General features: G+C 37.9%; 1 protein-coding gene across 5 annotated transcripts in view; it reads left to right on the top strand.

Moving 5' to 3' along the window:
- GALNTL6 (polypeptide N-acetylgalactosaminyltransferase like 6) overlaps nt 1–22,403 on the top strand; it is a 472,134-nt gene that overhangs the window by 166,541 nt on the left and 283,190 nt on the right. For all 5 annotated transcript variants that reach the window (XR_008449564.1, XR_008449563.1, XR_008449562.1 and 2 more), the window contains exon 3: nt 16,041–16,179. Coding sequence is in view for 2 of the 5 variants with exons in the window: in XM_054064636.1 (XP_053920611.1) it covers nt 16,041–16,179 (139 nt within the window). In the remaining 3 variants the exon portion in view is untranslated. The remainder of the gene's footprint in view (nt 1–16,040; nt 16,180–22,403) is intronic.

Below are 22,403 nucleotides of genomic sequence, written 5' to 3'. Positions count from 1 at the left end.
TTGCAGTATTATTTAACTGGTGATTTGGGGTTAGTACACACCCCCACTGGATCTCAAATTACAACCTATTATACTACTGCAGATGAAGCCAGGAAGTGTAAGGATGTGGCTATATAGTGTTTTGTCTGTCAGAAAACTGTGCACGATAGAACTCTTGTTGCTTAAATCTATGTGTAGAAAAGGAGTTTATGTGTGGCTGTGAGTCAGACTACAGCTTCCTTTTTAAAGCATAGTGACTTTGTAGTCTTAGTACCCACAGCAAAGATTTGAGGCACTTGTGTGATTGAAGTTAACTAGATTCTTCCCCTGTTCTTCCCTGCCTGCCTTCTGCCTTTGAAAAGTCATCAGTGATACCATTTGAAAGTAATTGGTAAGCTAATTTTTAAGAACTGCCAGAGAGGCCAAGTAAGTGGGAACAGAGTTCATAATACATCCCTTTGACTCATATTAATTAGAAGACTGAAAATGATCTTCAGTGTACCCTTCTGTACTGGGCATTGGCATGTTGATTTTTACTCCAAGAGGCAGAAAGAAAATTCTATTACCAGTAACTCGGCAAGAAATGTTTATCACTATGCTGTAGACCAACCATATATATTCTAGTTTGAAACTAATCTCCAAATTTCAAGAAGTGCTCTGTTACAAAAACTATTAAGGTTACCAGTCTTTCGTCTTTCTCTATACTTTCATCTGTGTGGGAAAGTGTGATGTCAAATCCTTAACAGACCAAACTGTCCTCTCTATTACCTTCTACGCTTGTATTTGAATGTTGTTCTCATTGCTTACACAATTTTAAAAAGAAAGCAAGAAACAAACAAGCGAAAGCAAAAAAAAAAAAAAAATTTTGTGAAAACAACAAGAAGCAGATACCATCTGGCAATCAACTTCTGGTAGTCCCAAGTATATTATTATCCTTCCTGTACAGTGGTGAAGATCTGTCAGTGGAGTCACATCAGTATTAGTGATGAAGTGCTGATGTTACTGAGTGTATTTAATGTGTAATAGTTGGGGAGTTAATAGATTTGCTGCCTGGAAGTAAGTGAAAAAGAAAGAAAGCTGGACTTCAGAAGTTTTGGAGTTTGGATTTCTTTCAGGGGGTGGTGGTGGTGAGAGGAGGTCTCAGCTCAAATCTGTGTTTTCATTTGTCACTTACAATCTACAAGGTTGTTTTGGTTTCAGGCACTGTTAGCACCCTCTTGTCTTTTTCCATTTGCTTTAACTTTTTCAGGACTGTCTAACTGAAATTTAATAAGGGTTCATCTGTACTTTTTTTAAGAGAAGTGTATTTTGAAGTAGTCGGGAAATTAATTTTATCTGATTAGTCTTCTAAAACATGTGACCCAATTGCAGAGAGAGTTTGAAATAAACAAACAGCTGAGACCTTCTGCCTAGACCTGTCTTTGTGCAGAAGGAGGAGGAGAATACTATAGACCATCTAAAATGAGTTGGTTGCGTCCTGTGATAGGTGTAAAAATGACCAAGTTTGTCAGTTCAGGGCAATTACTGCTTGACTCAGTGGCACAAAGAAACATATTTTCTTTTGTATTTTAGTTTTCACTGCTTGTTTTTCTATGAAAATCACATTGCAAAGAAGAAGGGGGAAATGAATCCTGACTAGATTGTAGCAAAAGAGCTGGAACAAGTACTTGACAGCAGTTACAGCATATCAAGACCATACTTCTCAATTCAGAAGCAATGGCAAAAGGGAATTCTTCCTTACTACTTTTGTGTCATCTTTTAAGTTTAAAACAGAAAATAAGAAGCTGGCAACCGCATTTAAAGACTATGTCATTTAAAGATTTAAGGAAGACATTAATTTATCCTGAATCCAGGTCAAAAGACCCATAGGAGGAACTTCATTTTTAAAGGTTTGCCAAATGATTGACCAAGACACTTTCTTTGGTCTTCATCATCTAGAGTCATAATGATGATAATCACAAGCATGCCATTCCAAAGAAATTAGAAAGTTCTTCACACTCTGAAATTCACTAGTTGCTCTGCTTAACATTGCAGTTGTTAAGGTTCTTCAAAGATGATATCATAGTATCATACTACCAACCTGTGCCTGTGTCTCACCATTCTCATGGTGAAGAAATTCTTCCTAATGTCCAGTCTAAATCTGCCCCTCTCCAGTTTATGCCCGTTCCCCTGGTCCTATCCCCACAAGCCTTTATGAATAGCCCCTCTCCAGCTTTCCTCTAGGCCCCCTTCAGGTACTGGAAGGTTGCTATATAAGATCCCCTCTGAGCCTTCTCCAGGCTGAACAAGCCCAACTCTCTCAGCCTGTCCTCATAGGGAAGATGCTCCAGCCCTCCGATCATCTTTGTAGCCCTCCTCTGGACCTATTCCAACAGCTCCATATCCTTCTTACGCTGAGGATTCCAGAACTGGACACAGTATTCCAGATGAGGTCTCACAAGAGAGGACAGAGGGGCAGAATCACCTCCCTTGCCCTGCTGGCCACGCTTCTTTTGATGCAGCCCAGGATACAGTTGGCCTTCTGGGCTGCAGGCGCACATTGCCGGCTCATGTCGAGCTTCTCATTGACCAGCAGCCCCAAGTCCTTCCCTGCAGGGCTGCTCTCAATCACATCATCCCCCATTGTCTACTGAAAATGGGGATTGCCCCAACCTAAGTGCAGGACCTTACACTTGGCCTCATGAGGTTCTCATATAGCATATTGCTATGTGATCCTACCTATGTGCTTCTGTTTGACTTGATGTTGTAAACCTTGGTTATTCATGCATAGAAAATACAATTTAGCAGGGGACATACTTAAATTCACCAACGCAATTTTGGGGTGTTTTTTAACATCTTGGCCTTCAAAAGGCAAACAAGATCTCTGGATTTAACAGTTGTTCCTAAAAAAAAATTAATAAATTGTGCCTACTTCCCTGTCATAGCTTTTTGCTTTTGAGGATATGAATTAAGTTTACAAGTAAAAAACCCAAATATAGTTATTTCTGTGCAGTTTATGACTGAAATATGTGTAAAGTGACTTTCTTTTCTTTTTCTTCCTCTTTTCATTAAAAAAAGTTGACAGAGGAAGATTATTGGACTGGTGAAACAATTTGTCTGACACCCAGTTGATATATGTGAAAAGGCAGAGATATATGATTGTTGTGCTATGATTTGCCTTATAGACTCTAGCTCATCAAATCATGCTCTGTAATCACTGCTTCTCAAGAATGTGGCTACCTTTTGGCTGTGGGTGTGTGACACAAAATTGTCCACCCTTCATGCTTGCAGTGGAGTTATTTAGGAGAATTTGTCTTCCTTCTAACAAAAAGAAAGTAAAAAAAAAAAAAAAAAAACACATTTATAGGAGTAACATTTTGTTCTGCCAACCTGTGTGAAAGTTAATCTGTTTATGAGTTGGAAACAAACTTTTTTTTTTTTTAGGCAATCTTAACTAAAAATCCTGCAGATGATACTAAAATATGAATAGTAAGACTTGCTAAGAAATTCCGTGGCAAAACAAGCTAACTTGTAAGCTCAGATTAAAAAAAACAATAATCATCTTTTTAAATTGGATTATCAGTATTCTTAAAACGTGGAGACAGTCTCGCTTTTGGTATTTCTCTGTTAATTTACTCTTAAATTAAGTTTTTATTTTTATATTTTTAATTTATATTAGTTGAGAGACTAATCTAGTTTTAATATTGTTATACAAAAAATTAAAAGAAGCCTCTAAATAAATAACAAGTTAGTTTATTTGTTTTTCTGATATATTTTGTTCCCAGCTTTTACTAAAGCAGCTATACTGGGAAGAAATCCAGACTTTGCATGCTTCAGAAAGAAAAGTGAAAGCTGTGAGCTGTCAAAGTTCTAGAAGGCTGGCATTTTAGTAGCTATTAATCAGTAAGTTAAGCATATTACTAACATACTGCCACTTCAGTATGGTGTTTAAATGACTTTTTCCCCAGTTTATACAACCATCAACTTTTTTTAAAGTTTGTAGTAACTGTGATAAGGACCATCCTTTCATCTGTTTTTTCCTCATGTCTGAAGTTTTCCATGGAAGTTGTGAGACTCTGAGCATTTCTTGGCAATCTCATATACTAAAGTAACTTTTTTTTTTCATTTTGTATCTGTTTTATTTAGTGGATAATAATTGCACAGCTGAAAATATGCTAATAAGGATGCTGTTAAAAAGGTAGATCCTTTGCTACAATTTTAACCCTCTTGCATAGTTCAGTTCAGACCTATCATTTGAGGGAAACTTAATCTCACAGTTTTAAGAACTAAGTTCTTAAAAGCTAAATCCTCAGTTTGAGATGTTACTTTAATGATAATCTTTGAGGGTAGCTGTGTCTCTGAATATCTGAGTGTAGAACAGTTTATGTTTTCAGATATTCTTTGGTCAACTGATACAAGCGAAAGGAAAAGAGAGAAGGAAGGGAATTGATTGGAAGGTTTTTCATTGCTTGGTGTAAGACCTGAATGTACCATGTAGAGATTTTTTTGTTTATTTATTTTTAGCAAAGACTCTTAAAGGCAAATTGAAGAATAAATACTTTCGATAAGTGTAACTATATTTCATGCACTTTCACGGGCCATCTGGATGATGAATCTATTGTAAAGGAAGTGAGCTCATTACTAGTGATTTCTGTCAGCAACAAATCTGATTTTAGAAAAAGCATCATGGATTTTGGAAAATGTGTTCTGAAAACATGACTAAAAGAAAAAAAAATCAAGATTCAGTAATTAGAATATATATAAAAAATTGAAAACATTTTGAAATGCCAAATGTAAATTTATACAGGAAGTCTTCTGTGTGGATATATTCAGCCTGCATCGCAAGGTTTCTGTAGGAGAGTGGAGGCTATAGGAGTGGCTTCTGTGAGAAAGTACAAGAAGCTTCCCCCACGTCTGAGAGAGCCAATGCCAGCCACCTCCAAGACAGATCCGCCGCTGGCCAAGGCTGAGCAGAGCCATCAGCAACGATGGTAGCACCTCTGTGATAACCTCTTAAGAAAGGGGAAAGAAATGGCACAACAACCTGCAGCCAGAGAGAGGAGTGAGGATATGTGAGAGAAACAACCCTGAAGACACCGAGGTCAGTGAAGGAGGGGGAGGAGGTGCTCCAAGCGCTGGAGCAAAGATTCCCCTGCAGACCATAGTGAAGACCATGGTGAGGCAGGCTGTCCCCCTGCAGCCCATGGAGGTCCACAGTGGAGCACTGGAGCAGGCTCCTTGCAGGACCTGTGCCCCATGAAGGGAGGAGCCCATACTGGAACAGGTGTCCTGGCAGGACTTGTGACCCCTATGCTGGAGCAGTCTTTCCTGAAGGAGTGCACCCCATGGAAGGGACCCACGCTGGAGCAGTTTGTAAATAACTGTACCCTGTGGGAAGGACTCATGTTGGAGAATGTTTTGGAGGGCTGTCTCCCATAGGACATATCCCATGCTTTAGCCGGGGAAGAAGATGAGGAGTCCTTCCTCTCGTGAGGAAGAGGCGGCAGAGAAGACGTGTGATGAACTGACCACAACCTCATTCCCAGTCCCCCTGAGCCACTCAGGAGGTGGAGGTAGAGAAAAACAGGAATAAAGTTGAGCACAAGAAAAAAGGGAGAGGTGAGGGGAAGGTATTTTAAGATTTGGTTTTATTTTTCATTATCCTCCTCTGATTTTGATTGGCAATCAAAATCCCATTTTGCCCCATGATGGTAATTGCTGAGTGATCTCTCCTTGTCCGTATCTTAACCCACGAGTCTTTCATTATATTTTCACTCTCTTGTCCAGCTGAAGAGGCAAATGATACAGTAGCTTTGGCAGGCACATGGCATCCAGCCAGAGACAGCCCACCAGAATGTAACATCAGCTCTTAATACATTTCAAGTCTTCCATTGTAATTTATCTCAGTTTTGACAATACACAATGAGGCTTGTAATATTTTTTAAATGTAACTATTTTAAAGATGTAGGTTTGCTATTTAAGAAACTACAGGAAAAAAATGAATTAAATGTGCAGAAATACTTTCTGTGAGTTAAAGCATAACAAATTAATGCAGAACTGAATTAATGGAAACAAAATAGACAAAATAAGCGGGTTTTCTTTCCTCAGGAAAATATAAGGAACAATGATTTCTTCTACTTTTCTAGTTTCAAATACACTGACAAATTAGAAGGTGGAACTTCTGGCAATGCTTCTAAAACAAAGCCTACAATTTAAGTTAATCTCTGCTTTATGTTCTGTTCTTCGGTTTGTGGTTATGGAGGCGAGAGGAGTGTGTGTGTTTGCTTTCTTAGCATGATTGTTAAAGATCTCCTCCCTTATCTTCAAAAACTGGATTTATTGAGGGGCTTTTGATCATGCAGACAAAAGTAGAATTGAGAATTGCAGTGTACTGCATAAATGCATGAATCTGCATAATATAATTTAGCATTTATTAGTCTTTCTCAGTGAGAAATAAATTTTTAGGGAGTTGCTTCATATACATCTGAAAGTTAAAGCTGTGTAAGACTTTTTGGGTTGATACTTAAGACTTTTTTCTGTCTGATAAAATGAGAAAGTATTGTTTCGGTTCATAAGTAGGATTTTCAACTTGAATGTCTATCCTTTGATAGATAAGTTTTTTTTCATTTACATAAGATTTTGAAAATTAAAACCTATAATTTTAAAAGTTTTATTTTCAAAATATATTTTTTATTTTCCTCTTTTAACCCAGACATCCATCGAATGAAAAAAAAATAATAAAGTGGCAAATAATTTTGTCTGAATCCAGACATCCACTTCCAGCAAATTAACTTTTTCAAAAAGTTCCCAGTGGGCATATGTGGGTTCATGCTGAATTATGCATAAATGTGGCCTTGGGATAAAAATTTAGTTGTGTTCCGTGGGTGATGAGTTGTCCTTTTGAATAGAAAATGTTTTAAACTAATTAGTCGAAAATCTGTTCGGTTCATGGCTGAAGGTGTTTTTTTAGTCTCCACATCTGTCTGTGCTTAATTCTATAGCATATATTGACTGGAAATTTCAGTTGGCTTTAGAACAGGAAATTTACTCAAATTTGTGTCGTGGATTTGAAAAATAGTTGGCATTAATTAGGATCCTGTTACTCAAAAAGAAGTGAATAGATGGGAAGGGAGGAAAAGGGCTGGGTAGATCTGTGCTCATAGCAGATCAAGCATTAATTTTATTTCTCCTTACCAGAAGAATGTCAGTGAGTCGCAACGCTCTTTCAAATTAAGAATGTGTTTTAAACCACAAAATGAATGATAAAAGGCAATATTGACTGCAGCGTTAGTCATATAATAAGAGGGAAAGACAGTCACTGGGAAGTGAGTATAATCAGCAGTATATGGAGTATTGAAACAATTTTCAGAAGACTAATATGCCTGATTTGCCAAAAAAAACCCAACCCAAAACATAAAAAGGAGAAAAACATTGTGATTCAAGGTGTCATTTTGGGTGTGACAGAAAAAAAAATGTATTATATTTTAAATAAAGCAGAAGTACTTAGGTAGACCAGACCCAAGAACATGATATAACTTCAGTTTCAGTTGTTTATCTGCCATAACTGCACCTTGCTATATCTTAACATTTTAGTACAGTTTCCTGGGCTTATATTGCTTGTTTTGAGGGTAATTCTAGTATATCTGAATTTGCTGAGAGGAATAGCTGGTTTTTTATTAAACCAGGTAGTTATTTGCATACTCAGCTTCCGTTTCATATTAAAGTAATTATCATCTGAGAAACATGGCACTGTATTTTTTAATGTATAGGTCCAAGTGGACCTGAAAAAGCAATAAAACACATATACATACCACCTGCAGAAGTTACTTTCTTGGTCCTGAGTGTGAGAACTCTGTTTGCTTATGAGCACTCTCCTTAGCTTTACAGAAGAAAGAAGGATGGCCTTGTCACAGAGTCACCATGTGGGTAATCCGGTGGCGTAGTTTTTGTTCCTGGGTCTGCCTTGAACTTTAACTGTGAATATTTACTATATATGTAAGAATGGATATAATGGGGTTTTGGTTGTGTTGCTGTTGTTTTTTTTCCCTGGTAGAGGTCTTACAGGCTAAATTTACATTTGCTGCGAGCTGTGACAGCTCATGTATTCTTTCTCTGTAGGATATGCATCATGGAGCAGTGCTTCTGATGCAGGAGTGGCTGTGCTATTACACACTGTTGACTCTTACTTAGCTAAATTAATCTTTACAGGTTATTCTGTGTTCTCTGTGCTACAGCCACAAGGAGAGCTCCTAGAGCTAGTTTACATTAAATTCATGGAAAAAAAAAAAAAAAAGAAAACAAAAAATTAAAGAACTCTTATTAATATATTTGTTCCATGGAACATCGTATTTGTTTTCCTGTGATGGTATGAGGTAAACAGCACATTGTTGTAAAACGCCGTAGAATGACAGGAAAAATAGGGGGAAGGAAAAGTCTCGTGTTAACTACAGCTGTTAGAACCTTATGATTTTATATTTCTGGGCTTTCTAAAACTGTACTTACACAACTGTAATTTTGCATCAACTTTGTGGAACTGTTTGGTTCCTATATATATATATATATATATCATGTTAGTAACACTCCAGTTTGAGCTCTTTCAAGAGATCAGATTAGACACATGCATTAAATATAGAAGACCTACTGGCACTAGAGACTATTAAAATGCCATTCTTGATGCAGCTTGTGTGGATTAATTTATTTAAGCGCTGAGACAAACACCTTACTACTATAGGTAGATTTTTTTTTCAGGTAATCTTGTTCGATATAAGTTACTTTTTATACTAGAAGGTCATTACCAACCTCTAAGCCCTTTTTCTACGGTTGAGTTCTGTTTCTCACATGCTTGCTTATTCAGTATTCTGCTCTGATTAATAGTCTACAGCCAGTCTGTTCTAATGTTAAATGCAAAAAGCATTCTAGTGGCTGTGGCATTTGGTGATAAGTAGTTAGACGAAATAGAAGATGTACTGTGCATCCCTGGCTACAGCAGTATGATTAGATTCAGCTCAGCCTGCAGAATGTTACTGAGGATATTACTGCTCTGCTGTGGTGATAGAGCAACTCGTATCAAAACAGCATGTGTTGCTGCTTATCTTGCGTTGTACACTGCAGCATTCTAAATACACTGGACATACCAAATACTATGGCCTTCTTTTTCTTTCTTCTTTTTCTACACTTATTGAAATGGGAAAGGGGCTAGAATGAATCTTTCTGCCCACCAAGCCATTGTAGTATATGCAGCAAATGTTAAAAACTATAATTATTTTTACAAATATTCTTATATATTGTTTTGAGATGTTTGTTAAGCCTTCAGACAATTTACTTCTCAGTGTTCATGTTTAGTCACCCTTCTGCTGAAACACAACGATGCCACTGGTTAAACTCATGATGTATTTTAAAGCAATTGCTTTTCCCACACACACGCTCTATTTTTACTTCACAATGCATATGCTGGAGATTCAGAGGCTGCATTTTTAGTATTTCAAATGGATGAAAAAGGTGAGTGATACACTTCTGTAATGTACCATAAAACAGTCTTTAAGATTTTAAGGAATTAGTGGTTGAGAAAATTCACACATTCAAGATACAGCACAGTGCCTTGGAATCATAGAATAGAATAGAAGCATGGAATAGTTTGGGTTGGAAGGGAACTTAAAGATTTAGTTCCAACCCCCTGCCATGGGCAGGGACATCCCACTAGATCAGGCTGCCCAAGGCCCCATCCAACCTGGCATTGAACACCTCCAGGGATGGGAGAGCCACAAATTCCCTGGGCAACCTGTGCCAGTGCCTCACCACTCTCATAGTGGAGAAATTCTTCAATATGTCAAGTCTAAATCTGCGCCTCTTCAGTGTGTACCCATTGCCCCAAACTATCACTACAAGCCTTTGTAAACAGTCCCTCCCCTTGATTTAAAGCAATCAGAATGAAGTGACTAACACAAAAGTTGTAAGGTGGGTTGTTCCAACTGTTAGCTGCACAATGTACCTTTTCTAGGACACAATGGCTAATAGCAAAGAACAGGTTTTAAAGTGATAGCTAAAAGAATTAATCTCAAGAGCATTGAGGTCATTTTTTCTCCTTGCAAATTAATTGACTCAGCAAACAATATGTTATTAAAGATAAATAAGTAACATATAAGGGCTAATTCCTTTAGTATGACAATAATAATTTGCAGTCAAGGCAACAGTTAAGCCAGTAGATTGTTTCCCATGCCTGAACCTTCCTTACTTTTGGGAACTGTGGAGTCCTGTGATGCAACAATGCCCAATCCAAGTTCCCAGAGCTTTCTGCTGCAAACTGGGGCTTCTGCCACGCTGCTAGCCTTTGCTGTTTCTTGCTCCACTTGCTGGCTAGTTCATTCTTCTGCTGATGACCACTGCTGCTTTTCTCATCTCTTAGCTGCCCTGCCTCACCACTCTGTCTTCTGGTAAAGTTTCTGTTGTTCCAGCTTTTAAGAGCACATGAGGCACCATGCCCTTAGTGTTTTTGCAGAATACTGGTAACGAGCTTCTCCTGCTTCATGGACTCAAAAAATCTCTTGCCGTTGTTTTGCCTGCAGTCTGACCTGAAGTTATCATCTTGGTTTAACATGAGAAGTCAGTCCAGACCTAGTTAGTCTATGGGAATTATGTCTAGGGCAATTTAAAAAAATGTATTTTACAGTTTTGTTTTTTTTTCACTTTGTGTATTACTTTTGATAGAAATGCTTCTCAAACATAGGGAGATAGAATATGTAAAATAAGTGCATTTCAGAGTTTCCCATTTGTCCGTCCCTCTTGTCCTCTGTTCTCTCCAGGAAGTGTTCTTCTTTTATCTTCTTCCTACACAGTGTGTAGTTTCTCTTAGTGGAGGGATAGGGGAACACATCAGTGCTGATGTCCTTGAAAAGAAAACCTGTATAAGCTATTTGCGTCAGAAGGTTAATAAGGATTTTGAATACTTTCTACTAGGAGGGTGGAGTGAATTTTAGATTGTTTGTTTTCTGTAGTAGTTTGATATTGAAACTGTGATAAATTAATTTTGTTACCTATTTATAAAGATATTATTTATCCTTGTATGTTTTTTATTTTTCCCAATTGCATAAGAACTGATTACATCTGTGTCTGTAATGCTAAGGAAAAGCCTTTTATATTGCCTTGAACCTTGACAGTTTTGTAGTGAATAATTAAAAGTTGATAAAACAACTCCCTTTTCCCTCTTTTTTTTTCTCAAGGACTACTCTGTATTAGCCCCTGTCTTGATTCTTGAGCTATAATAATTTTAGATAAAAAAATGTTCACCCACACTTCTTCAAAGGTTTCAAAATACAAAATTTTCAGACAGGATTAGAACTCCACCATGTATAGATAGTCCAGGACAAGCTGAGACATTTACTGTCAAAAAATAATAATAAAAAAATCCTATTCTGTGCCTTTATCAAATAATGACTCTGTTCCATGATTATTTAACAAATATTTTAGTAGTGTGCTGCACCCCACTGTCCTGCTTGTGAGGATAAGGAAAAATATGGAATTATTTTTCTGTACTCAAATGGAAATTCACTTCCCAATAGAGCAAAATATTGTGGCAGTCTGAACTGGTCATCTGTTATAACTATAAAATAATAAGATGCACTGTAAGTAAGACTTGCTTAGGTTCGTGTATTAAAATAAACTCATTTTATTTAGTAAAGCATTTAGCACATGGAGAATACTTATTCCTGATTGTAAATGTTACTGGATCGAAGGGTGCTTGAATACTTGAATTAAAGGATGTGCTAAAATAGTTTTGCAAGTTATAGTCTTGACTTGGGGTGACTGTGAAGTCTTGCCTGAATAAACTAATAGCAGTGAGCATAAACAGTAAATAATTCACAGTAATATTCAATAATTGTGAACTGAATTTAACTGTGTTCAATAATTTGTACACAGTCCTTCCCCACAGACACTGAGTGGCTTATGTTCTTTACCCACGTGGTTTCCTGTATTAAGGTGTCAAGCAATAGCTTAACTTTTTGACTTATATGGCAAAGACTCTTTTTTACTGTCTGTTGAATTATAAATAATGTTCATCTAAATTTCAAAAACAAACCCCCAAGACAAAACCCAAAAGACTCTGAAATCAGAACCTGTTGCAATGTGGTCTATTGTTTATAATTTTAAGCAAGGTCTGCTATCAATTGCATGCAGTAGTAGTGCACAGCTCCTCTTCTATTGCATGTTCAGATTGATTTACAGCTGATATATTTTGCCAACAACAGCCCTGTCTTCCTTATGTAATTATCATACCTGGCAACTGTAGCAACACGGCTGATCCAGAGCTATTATTCTGCTACTACACATTTGTAATAAGTATACAGAACACTTCTTAAGTTTTCTTGTCTCACTTAATCCTCTTCCTTTTGCACCTTCTGCTGAACCAAAGGATTTATTCTCCTTCTGCTGTATCTGAATTTAATATAAGCAGAAGATGCTTTAACTGAGGTGTTCTTGAACTATGAGTTATCACAAGTTGTCAAGCATAAAACTTCATATCCTTAGGGCTAGGTATGGATTTTATTGTTTCCTAGGAGAGACTATATCCTTGAGTGGGATTAAAAAAGCCTTATAGAGCATCAAATATCTGGCCAAGCCAGTACTTTATCTGAACAGCTATAATATCTTGATCATTTTTTATCTGAATATCTATGGTGAAGCCTTTTGAGATGGTGTATTAAAACGCTTACAGTAACAAAATGCTAAGCAATGTAGAGATGTCAACTCCCAAACCATCATAAAGTTTTAAGGAAAAAAAAAAAAGAGCATATTTTCAAAATGTTTTTTACATTGAGTACTGAGTTGATGTACGGAGTTTAATAACTCTGTAATCACAAAGGTTAGACAGCACTGTATGAATTAAGCAGTACTGTTAGGGTTCCCGTGCAATGGAGCATTCTGGTGGGACTTTTGGGCCGAAGTTGAATACATGTGAAGTTCTCGTGCTTTTGAGGTCTTCCGCTCCCTTCCCCTCCTACCTTCGAAAAAATCAAAATCCAAGTAACTGAACTAAAACTTCCAATTGTCCTTTTTTTCTGGCATTATTTACACTGCAGTTGTAAACCAGCCTCAGAGAGAGTTAGTATTAAAACTTAGTGCTGGGCTTGTTTTATCCATCACATTTGAGTGAGCTCCCTCTTAAGCCCAGAAGCTGAAAATTCACCATTGGGCTTTTTTCACTCTCTCTGTTCCATACAATACTTTCTTTATTGCCCTGATGCGCTTTTTGAATTGATATTTTGCCTTCAGGCAGAACAAACAGTCTGGGAGGGCTTATATCTGGCTATCACTGGGCTTGAAGTAATCTTCTGTAGCCAGTAACACAAAATTAAACACCTTCATTCTCCTTTTCACCGGAATTTTACTCTTCTTGCGTTATGAAGCTTCCCACTGTCACCCACAATCATTTTAGATAAACTTTTAGATAGTCCAGCTCCAAACCAACGTGCAGCAATGCCAATTGCCCTCACTCACCTAGGAAAGAAAACCAGTGAGAGAAGAGAATTTTACTCTGCTTAGGATAATTTGTAACGCTAGGGACACTCATACATGGCAATTTTCTTTGTTAAAAAAAAAAACAAACCAAACCTTGCAGACCTACTGATTATTCAAAAGTTGTACTTCGTTCTTTCTAAATCCTTATCCTCTAAGCTCTCTACTTCTCCTCTCCAAAGGTCTCTCAAGAAATGATTGCTTTCTGCCTGAGCTTTTATGGAGAAATTAGCCAACTGCTTTCAGCTGCATCTAGTAGATGACTACCTGATTCCTAGCTAATCCTCCTAGGAGGAGTTACAGTGTGAGTGAGCAAGCAAACAAGAAAGCTGGGAGAAATATCCATAGGATTCCTAAAAGTGCACAAGGTTCTGTTAATATGTTACATGTGTATTTTAGTACAGTGTTAGGAAAGACTCATGCTTCACAACTTCTACTACAAATTATGGCCTGACTTACTGTATAAGTGCAAAACCAATTTCTGTGTTGCAGTTGGTGAAATACTTCTGCAGCATGATATGAGAAAGTTCACCCCGTTGCTGTAGGTAAGAACTATGGTATCCATTCTTTTAACTCATGCACAGTGATAGTGCTCCATATTCAGTGAGGTAGAGTGAAAGACTTCTTTAAAAGTACTTGTGTTCAGTTTCATTAGGAGGGGACAATGTGAAGAAATTGTAATACTATGAAAAATACTTATCCACCAAGATGAACTTGTTTAAGAAAAGTAAAGCAAAGACACTTAGCTTAATACAGAATAAGTAGCTGGAATATATATTGTGAAAACATCTATTACTAATAGGATGTCTTAGTCATATAGGTAATTTATTCATTATATTTTCATTATATTAGTAGCTACCTAGATAAATCTCTTATTAGAAGCAAATTAAAGTAGTTACTTTGGATCTACTTAGAATATGTGCTGAAAGAGAGGGGCTAAAATATCTGTCCTGGAGTTTGAACTGCATTACTTTATTGTTACTGTAATATGAAAAAGATTTTATATAATTGTACAATTGAATTTTGAGTAGCACTCTGACTCATCAGCTGCTTCATTAATATTATGGTTCCTCCCCATGTTTAGTATGAAACCAGAAAAGTTCACATAGAATCTTAGTCTCAGATTTTGTATTATGTTAGTTATGTGCATTTTGGGGATATTTAAAATAAAAATTACAAGATAGCTTTTAGTAATAAAATAACATAGACAAAGACTATTTCATAATACAAACTAACTTGTTCCTTGTCAGTAATATTATTTTAATTAAGAATATAAATGAAATTGTAATTATATACACAAAGTTTTTTTATCTGCAAAAATATCTAAAATTTAGTAACTAAACATCTTTAAATGCATATTCTGTGTTCTTAATATTTTGTGTATGCACAATATGAAATAGAGCATTGACAGAGGCTTTAAGGATACCACTGGATGTTTCTCTGAGGTCACAGTTGCTTTCCTTTCCATTGCCTCCTGCAGCTGCTCCTGATTAGCTGAGGATCAGGTGGGCTTGGTCACCTATCAAATCCAGCTGGGAAGTTGATTAATTTCTCTAACACAGCTCAAGTAAAAGGAGGTGTTTTCTTACAAGTGGACCCAGAGGGAGAGGAATGAAGAGGTTATTAACTGATCAGTTAGATGTAGAGGAAAGTATATCTTCTTGAGTACCTGAGTAAGCATGAAGGGCTTAGAAACTCTTCAGAGTTCATTCTCTGCGAGAATGAGGAGGATAAAAATAGTGGAGAAGAAATGAAAGCTTCTATGTTCTGATTTTCTTTGAAGAGTTTTTTGTTTGTTCTCTGCTCTCTGACTGGAAGAGATAGAGGTACAGTTGCCTGAGGTAGGTACTAAGCAAGCCAAGTGACTGATGATGAGAACTAACTTGGGAATAAAAAGCTGGAACAGAAAGTAAGTGCTTTGCCAGAGAACAAGCAAATGATTTCTCTAGGGAACCAAAGTGACCAGTTTCTGAAACCAAATCAGCAGTGCTGAGACATTAGAAGTGCTGAGTACATCTGGCTGGTCCCTTGGAGTGCAAGGGTGTTCACAGAGCCACAAGCAAAACATTTGGTTTCCTTACCATGTGTTCTGGAAAGTTAAACACCCTAAACTTCAATGTTGCTTTGGAAATGGTGAGTGGGGAGGAGTGCTAAAATGTAGAGTAGCTGAGTAATTGAGCTCCTTATACCAATCAAAATGAGTATTGCTGGTACTGATCTCTTTGTCCATAATTTTGCTATGAAAGCTTTATTGTGATGCAAAAAGGCCTTAGCTTAATTCACAATTCAAATTTTTATGTGTAAAATGTCTTTAAGCTGATTGTGTCACTGGAAAGAATGAAAACTAGAATAACTGGGTAAATTAGGAGGGACTTCTGAGTCCCATTCTTTGTAGTTGTTTTGTATTTTTCTATTAGAAGTAACAGGAATGTCATTAAAGATGTTACCAAGAAATCTTCAGAGATGTTCCAGACAAATGTACCAATTGAAATCCAGTCATACTCTTATTTTTGGGTTTGTAGTCCATTCTGTGCTGTCAAAGTGAGGCAAATAACGCTTTTGTTTCCTTGTAGGGAAGGGTGAACATGGAAAGCCGTACCCTCTTACAGAGGAAGACCATGATGATTCTGCTTATAGAGAAAATGGCTTCAACATATTTGTCAGCAACAATATAGCACTGGAGAGATCTCTGCCAGACATCCGACATCCTAAGTACGTAAATTGTTTCCTGGACTAATTTGATTTTAAGCTTTTATCTTTGCATATCTTTAAATAACCTGTTTTTCTCTGGGAGGTCAAACATGAACCCTCAGCCAACAGAAATAATCAATTTCATTAAATAGGAAATAGAGAATTTAGCACCGTTGTTAATCAGAATCATAGAATCATGAAGGTTGGAAAAGACCTCTAAGGTCATCAAGTCCAACCATCAGCCCAACACCACCATGCCTACTAAACCATGTCCCGATGTGCCATGTCTATGTGCTTTTTGAATACCTCCAGCGATGGTGACTCCACCACTTCCCTAGATAGCCTTTTGCAATGCTTTACCACTCTTTCAGTAAAGAATGTTTTCCTATCCATTCTAAACCTCCCCTGATGCAACTTGAGACTATTTTCTCTTGTCCTATCACTTCTTGCTTGGGAGAAGAGACCCATGCCCACCTCACTACAACCTCCTTTCAGGTAGTTGTAGAGAGCAATAAAGTCTCCCCTCAGCCTCCTCTTTTCCAGACTAAAATGCCCCAGTTCCCTCAGCTGCTACTCGTAAGACTTATTCCCCAAGCTCTTCGCCAGCTTTGTTGCTCTTCTTTGTACACACTCCAGCACCTCAATGCCCTTCTCGTACTGAGCAGCCTGAAATGGAACACAGTACTGGAGGTGTGGCCTCACCAGAGCCAGGGGGACAATTGCTTCCCTGCTTCTGCTGGCCACACTATTTCTGATACAAGCCAGGATGCTGCTGGCCTTCTTGACCACCTGGGCATACTGCTGGCCCATGTTCAGCTCGGTCCTTTGTTGCCAAGCAGCTTTCCAGCCATTCTTCCCCAAGCGTTGCATGGAATTGTGACTGAAATGCAGGACCCAGCACTTGGCTTTGTGGAATCTCATCAAATTGTACCTAGGCTCATCTATCCAGCCAGCCCATATCCCTTTGTAGAGCTTTCCTACCCTTAAGCAGGTTGAAGGTCCTGCCCAATTTGGTGTCATCTGCAGACTTGAGAGAGCACTCGATCCTCTCATCCAGATCATTGATAAAGGTGTTAAACAAGACTGACCCCAACATTGAGCCCTGGGGAACACCGCTTGTGACTGACTGCCAGCTGGATTTAGTTCTGTTCACTGCTACCGTCTGGGCTCAGCTCTCCAGCCAGTTTATTTTACCCAGCAAAGAGTACACCTGTCTAAGCCTTGAGCCGGCAGCTTCTCTAGGAGAATGCTGTGGGAAACTGTGCCAAAGGCTCTATCAAAGTTCAGGTAAATAACATCCACAGCCTTTACCTCACCTGCTGGGCAGGTCACCTGATCATAGAAGATCAGGCTGGTCAAGCAGGACCTGCCTTTCATGAACCCTTGCTGACTGGGCCTGGTTCCCTGGTCATCCTGCAGTTGCCTGGCGAGCGCACTCAGGATGAACCACTCCATAATTTTACCCTCTACCAAGGTCAAGTTCATAGGCCTGTAGATCCCTTGATCCTCCTTCCAGCCCTTCTTGTAGATGAGCATCACGTTGGCAAGCCTCTAGTCATCTGGGATCTCCCATGTTAACCAGGACTGCTGATGAATGATGGCAAATGGCTTAGGAAGCTCCTTTGCCAGCTCCCTCTGTACTCTTGGGTGGATCCTGCCCAGCCTTGTAGATTTGTGACTGCCCAGGTGGTGTAGCAGATCATTAAGTGCTTACTCCTGTATTATTCTGCTTCTTGTCTCTATCATTCCAGCTCAGGGGGCCAAATACCCTGGGGATAACTGGTGTGATTATTAAAGACTGAGGCATACCTTAGCCTTTTTCTCATCCTTAGTGGCAATATTCCCCCCATCCTGCATCCAGTAAAGGATGGACATTCTCCTTGGCTCTCTTTCTGTTGTTAATGTATTTGTAAAAACAAATTTGTTTGTTACTGGCCTCTCATCAGTAATAAGTTTAAGACTATGGAAGTCCTCTTTTAGTTGCATTTTCGTGGTGTTTCTGGGTAGTGATTTGTTAGGTAGTGACAAACAACATTTACCATAGATTTTCAGTTTCTCATTTTGTAATAGTTGCAAATCTGTGGGCTCTGGGGGCAGAGTGACAAGCGGTATAAATTTTTTGGTGAAACGTTTGGACCAGTATCTCAAAAATATTTCTTTTGGCTTGGTTACATAAAAAAAAGTAAAAGCAATCCAATAGCTACAGTCATTCAGGTGCTGATACTACAGCTGATTTATGCAGTATAGAATTAAATAAAAAAAACCCCAGAATTAGCAATGATGAAATACAACTCCAGAATTTGGAGTAGTGGGAATGTGTGTGGATAAAGGTATTGTTTCTTGATATCAGTGATATCCTACAGAGAAACGGGATAAAGATAGTTCTGGAAAATAACCACTGAGCTAAAGAAGGTCATGCAGTTCTCAGCAAACATAACTTTCTTTTTATGTTCCGTAATTTTTGGTTCCCTTATATGAAGAGTAAACCTTTCTATCTGTAACAGGAAAGGGCATGCGTGCCTTTCTAGTCTTCTGGAGTCCTTCTCAGTTCCAAAGGGGTGATTTGGTAGGTCTCTTTGTGTGGTGCTTTTTCCTCTTTTAATTAGGTGTTATGCAACTAGTGCATGGGGGAAAGGTATAGGAGTGCGACAAATTAACTGTCTCCATGCTGGAGTTTGTGTTTTCCTTTGGATATAGTCCCATTTATTATAAGATGTTGCAGTTTGAGAACTATTCATTACTTAATCTATAAAATTTTGCTGCGTGAATTAGTTTGAAATTCTTCAGAGAACAGAGCAGACCTTGGGAGCTTGATAAAAGCTCTCAGAGGTGTGGAGGGGAAGGAAAATATCATGGCAAATAACACTTCTTGTTCTGTCAAATGTGGAACTGTCCTTTTCAAAAAACAAGCAGTATATAAATGTTTGCATAGTAAGATTTAAAAGAAAAAATTCTCAGTGGAGGAATTAGCCACAAAACCATTTTTTTAATAAAATCTTTTGTTGGTGGTGTTTGCCATGTTGCATTGTTTTACAAAAATACTTTATCTGTTAATTTATATAAATTCGTATTCATAGAATCATGGAATAGTTAGGATTGGAAGGGACCTTAAAGATCATCTTGTTCCAGCCCCACTAGATCGGGCTGCCCAAAGCCCCATCCAACCTGGCCTTGAACACCTCCAGGGATGGGGCAGCCACAGCTTCCCTGGGCAACCTGTGCCAGTGCCTCACCACTCTCATGGTGAAGAAATTTTTCTTAATGTCTAGTCTAAATCTGTCCCTCTCCAGTTTATACCCATTCCCCCTCATCCTATCCCCATAGGCCTTTATGAATAGCCCCTCTCCAGCTTTCTTGTAGCCCCCTTCAGGTACTGGAAGGTCATTATAGGATCTCCTCTGAGCCTTCTCTTTTCCAGGTTGAACAACCCCAACTCTCTCAGCCTGTCCTCATAGGGAAGGTGCTCCAGCTCTCCGATAGTCTTTGTAGCCCTCCTCTGGACCTGTTCCAACAGCTCCATATCCTTCTTACATTGAGGATTTCAGAACTGGACACAGTACTGTTTGTATGGCATTAAGTCAAAAGCAATAATGTTTTATAACAAGCTGTATGTTTTATATGCTTTGTATACCTTCTACTTTGCCAATTTACCTTAAATTATTTATAGAAAGAGTGTTTCCTGGAAATTTGAGCTTTAATGTACAGCTGTACAGCATCAAAGCTGTGTTAAGTTACATTTTTGGCATAATAAATGTGCTCATCAAGCATCCTTCTCTATTAGCAAAACTGCAGAGGGCAATTACCAAGTACAAAAAGAAACCGGCATGTTTATCCTCCCTTCTTTTTTTGTAAGCTGATCTTCTGGCAATTTGTTTCTCACCCGCTACTGTCCGCACAGTCAATGACATTTCCATTCATGTCCCCAGAAGCAGTGCGAGTGATGTGTTGTTAGAAGTGACATATTGGGAATAAATCAGTGCTACACCAGCCTTGCTCGATCCCTCCTCCCCCCCCCAACAAACCCTTTAGTGACTTTCACCAAAGTTTCTCATCTGGGTACCTTGAATCCTTGGATATCTGCATCATTTTCATGTTCAGTTCAGAGAGATTCCTAGGGCATTCATTGAAGTCCTTTATGGTGAATGGTTTGGTAGTGTCCTGAGTGAATTGTGTTAGGTGCTTCTAACCTTCCTTATGTTAAACGCTTGTAACAACAGTGTTCCATTAGTTAATTGACTGTATCACTTATCATGGAAATGTAAAGATTAAAAAGTGGTTTTGCACTAAACTTTTGTACTAAGTAGTACACTGATTAAGGTAACAAAGCTCGGCTCTATACTTCCTATGATTACAGCCTAAGGTAAGTCTAAGTCTTGAATTTCAAAGGCACATGGAAGACTGACAGTGCTTTTCGACCTACTGTCAGAAACAAACCCATCTCTCAGCTGCTGTGTTAAATATGATGCAGACCAGTCTTAGATTGCACTTCATATTTGGAAATGTGTGCTCTCTTCAGAAGCATGTGTGAAATGTGAAGTAGTTCATACCTCATAAGGTTGCTTTGAGAGTCACTCCTGTGAAGACTATAGAATAAAAGGTGTTCTTATTGAAATAAAATCAGAGTAGGTAAGTCAAGTGAGTATAGCAAGCAAGATTTAGTTTGGTCAGCTTCTGAGTGTTATAAAGGGCTTTTGCTTTGTGGAGCTTCTAACCACCCTTCAGCTTTTAACTACCTTTTGCATATTTGTGGAGGACACTGTTATTATAGAATTTGAGTCTTTGATCTTCTGTCTCTGTTAGTGTATACCACACTGTATGCACAGAGGCTCGTCTGTCCTAAAGATTAATTTCCTGAAAAATTGAAAGAGCAGTTACAATAGTTTGCACATTTCTCTCAAATAATTTAATAAAAAATATTTTATTCCCAAGTCTTAGACCGAAGAAATGTCAGGTCCCACTTCTAAGTGTTTGGTTTTCTGGGAAGTATGCAAAACCAGCAGATAATGAAAACTTGTTCTTTTCAATCCAAATGAACTTTCTTCTTTGTGGTCTCTCTAGAAACTGGGCTCAGGATTTGCAAAATCCATCTGGGGAAGGGATGAGTCAAACTAAACAAATGCTTAGATGATTGAGCTCTGAGAAACTCAGGTTTTCGATTTCTTTTATAATTTTGATTGGGTTTTTTTTTCATGTATATGTGATATATTTAAGGCACTTAAGCAAGATGTATTCAGATTGAGGCTTCTTTTATTTTGAAGAGACTAAAATGTGTGTGCTCTAAAAATCCCTAGAGATAGGAAACAGTTAACTTTTCTTTTAATGCTGACTGAACAGCTCCCCTGTGTCCCTAACATCTCCCATTTTTTCTGTCTCTCATAGCTACACTTCAGGAATATTTTTTTCCATTTCTGAGTGGTCTTTGTCTTGTTTCTGTCCCACTCTCATGCAAAAGTCTTCTCATGGTGGATGCGCGTGACAAGTTACAGTAGCTAATTCTGTTCTTTGCAACAATCATCTCCAGGTTTATGTTAAAAAAAACCACCCAACAAAACAAGTTGGTTTTTTTCTTTTTTTCTTTATTTTATTAAAAAAAAAAAATCTGAAACTGTATTATCATTTCAGTTCATTGGATTTTGGGTCTGATTTAGTGAAGATAAGAGTTCTGGTCCCCACCTAAAGTGGAAGGCAACATTATGAGTTTTGGGTAGTATTGAGAGTTGGCAGTGGAATTACTACTTAAGAGTTAGAACTATGCCAATATGAGAATTATTTCAAACACTGCAAGAATAGTATTTTGCTTTTTCTTTTCACCTGCTTCATGCCACTTTCTGTAGCCTAGAATACAACAAGCCTCCTATAGCTAGGAAAAATGCTGGCAGTATTGTTTACTACTGTAGACAGACAAATGCTACTTATTTTAATTTAATATAGTAGTTAGCATTACTTCTTATCTTCTCAACATTATTAAATATTCTGTCATTCATACCAGTTCTGTTCAAAAACCAAAACTGAATCTGATTCACATTTTGAATAGTGTTCAAAATGTGATTTTAATGAGACTTGGGGGAATTATTGCAATTATCTGTTCTGAACAGTGAATATAATTTTTTTTTTCAAATTCCAAAGTCCTTATGGACTTGAGTATCCAATTTTTTAGCTTTTTGTAACTGAATCAAGGAATTCAAGTTAATTTCTGATACTGATAGAGTTGAGAGCATTAGAATTTAAAACCTTTGGGTTTGATT

The sequence above is a fragment of the Cuculus canorus genome, chromosome 4, assembly GCF_017976375.1.
Source record: "Cuculus canorus isolate bCucCan1 chromosome 4, bCucCan1.pri, whole genome shotgun sequence".
Taxonomy (NCBI): domain Eukaryota; kingdom Metazoa; phylum Chordata; class Aves; order Cuculiformes; family Cuculidae; genus Cuculus; species Cuculus canorus.
The sequence above is the reverse complement of the archived record's forward strand: the minus strand, read 5'-3'. Positions and strand labels throughout refer to the sequence as shown.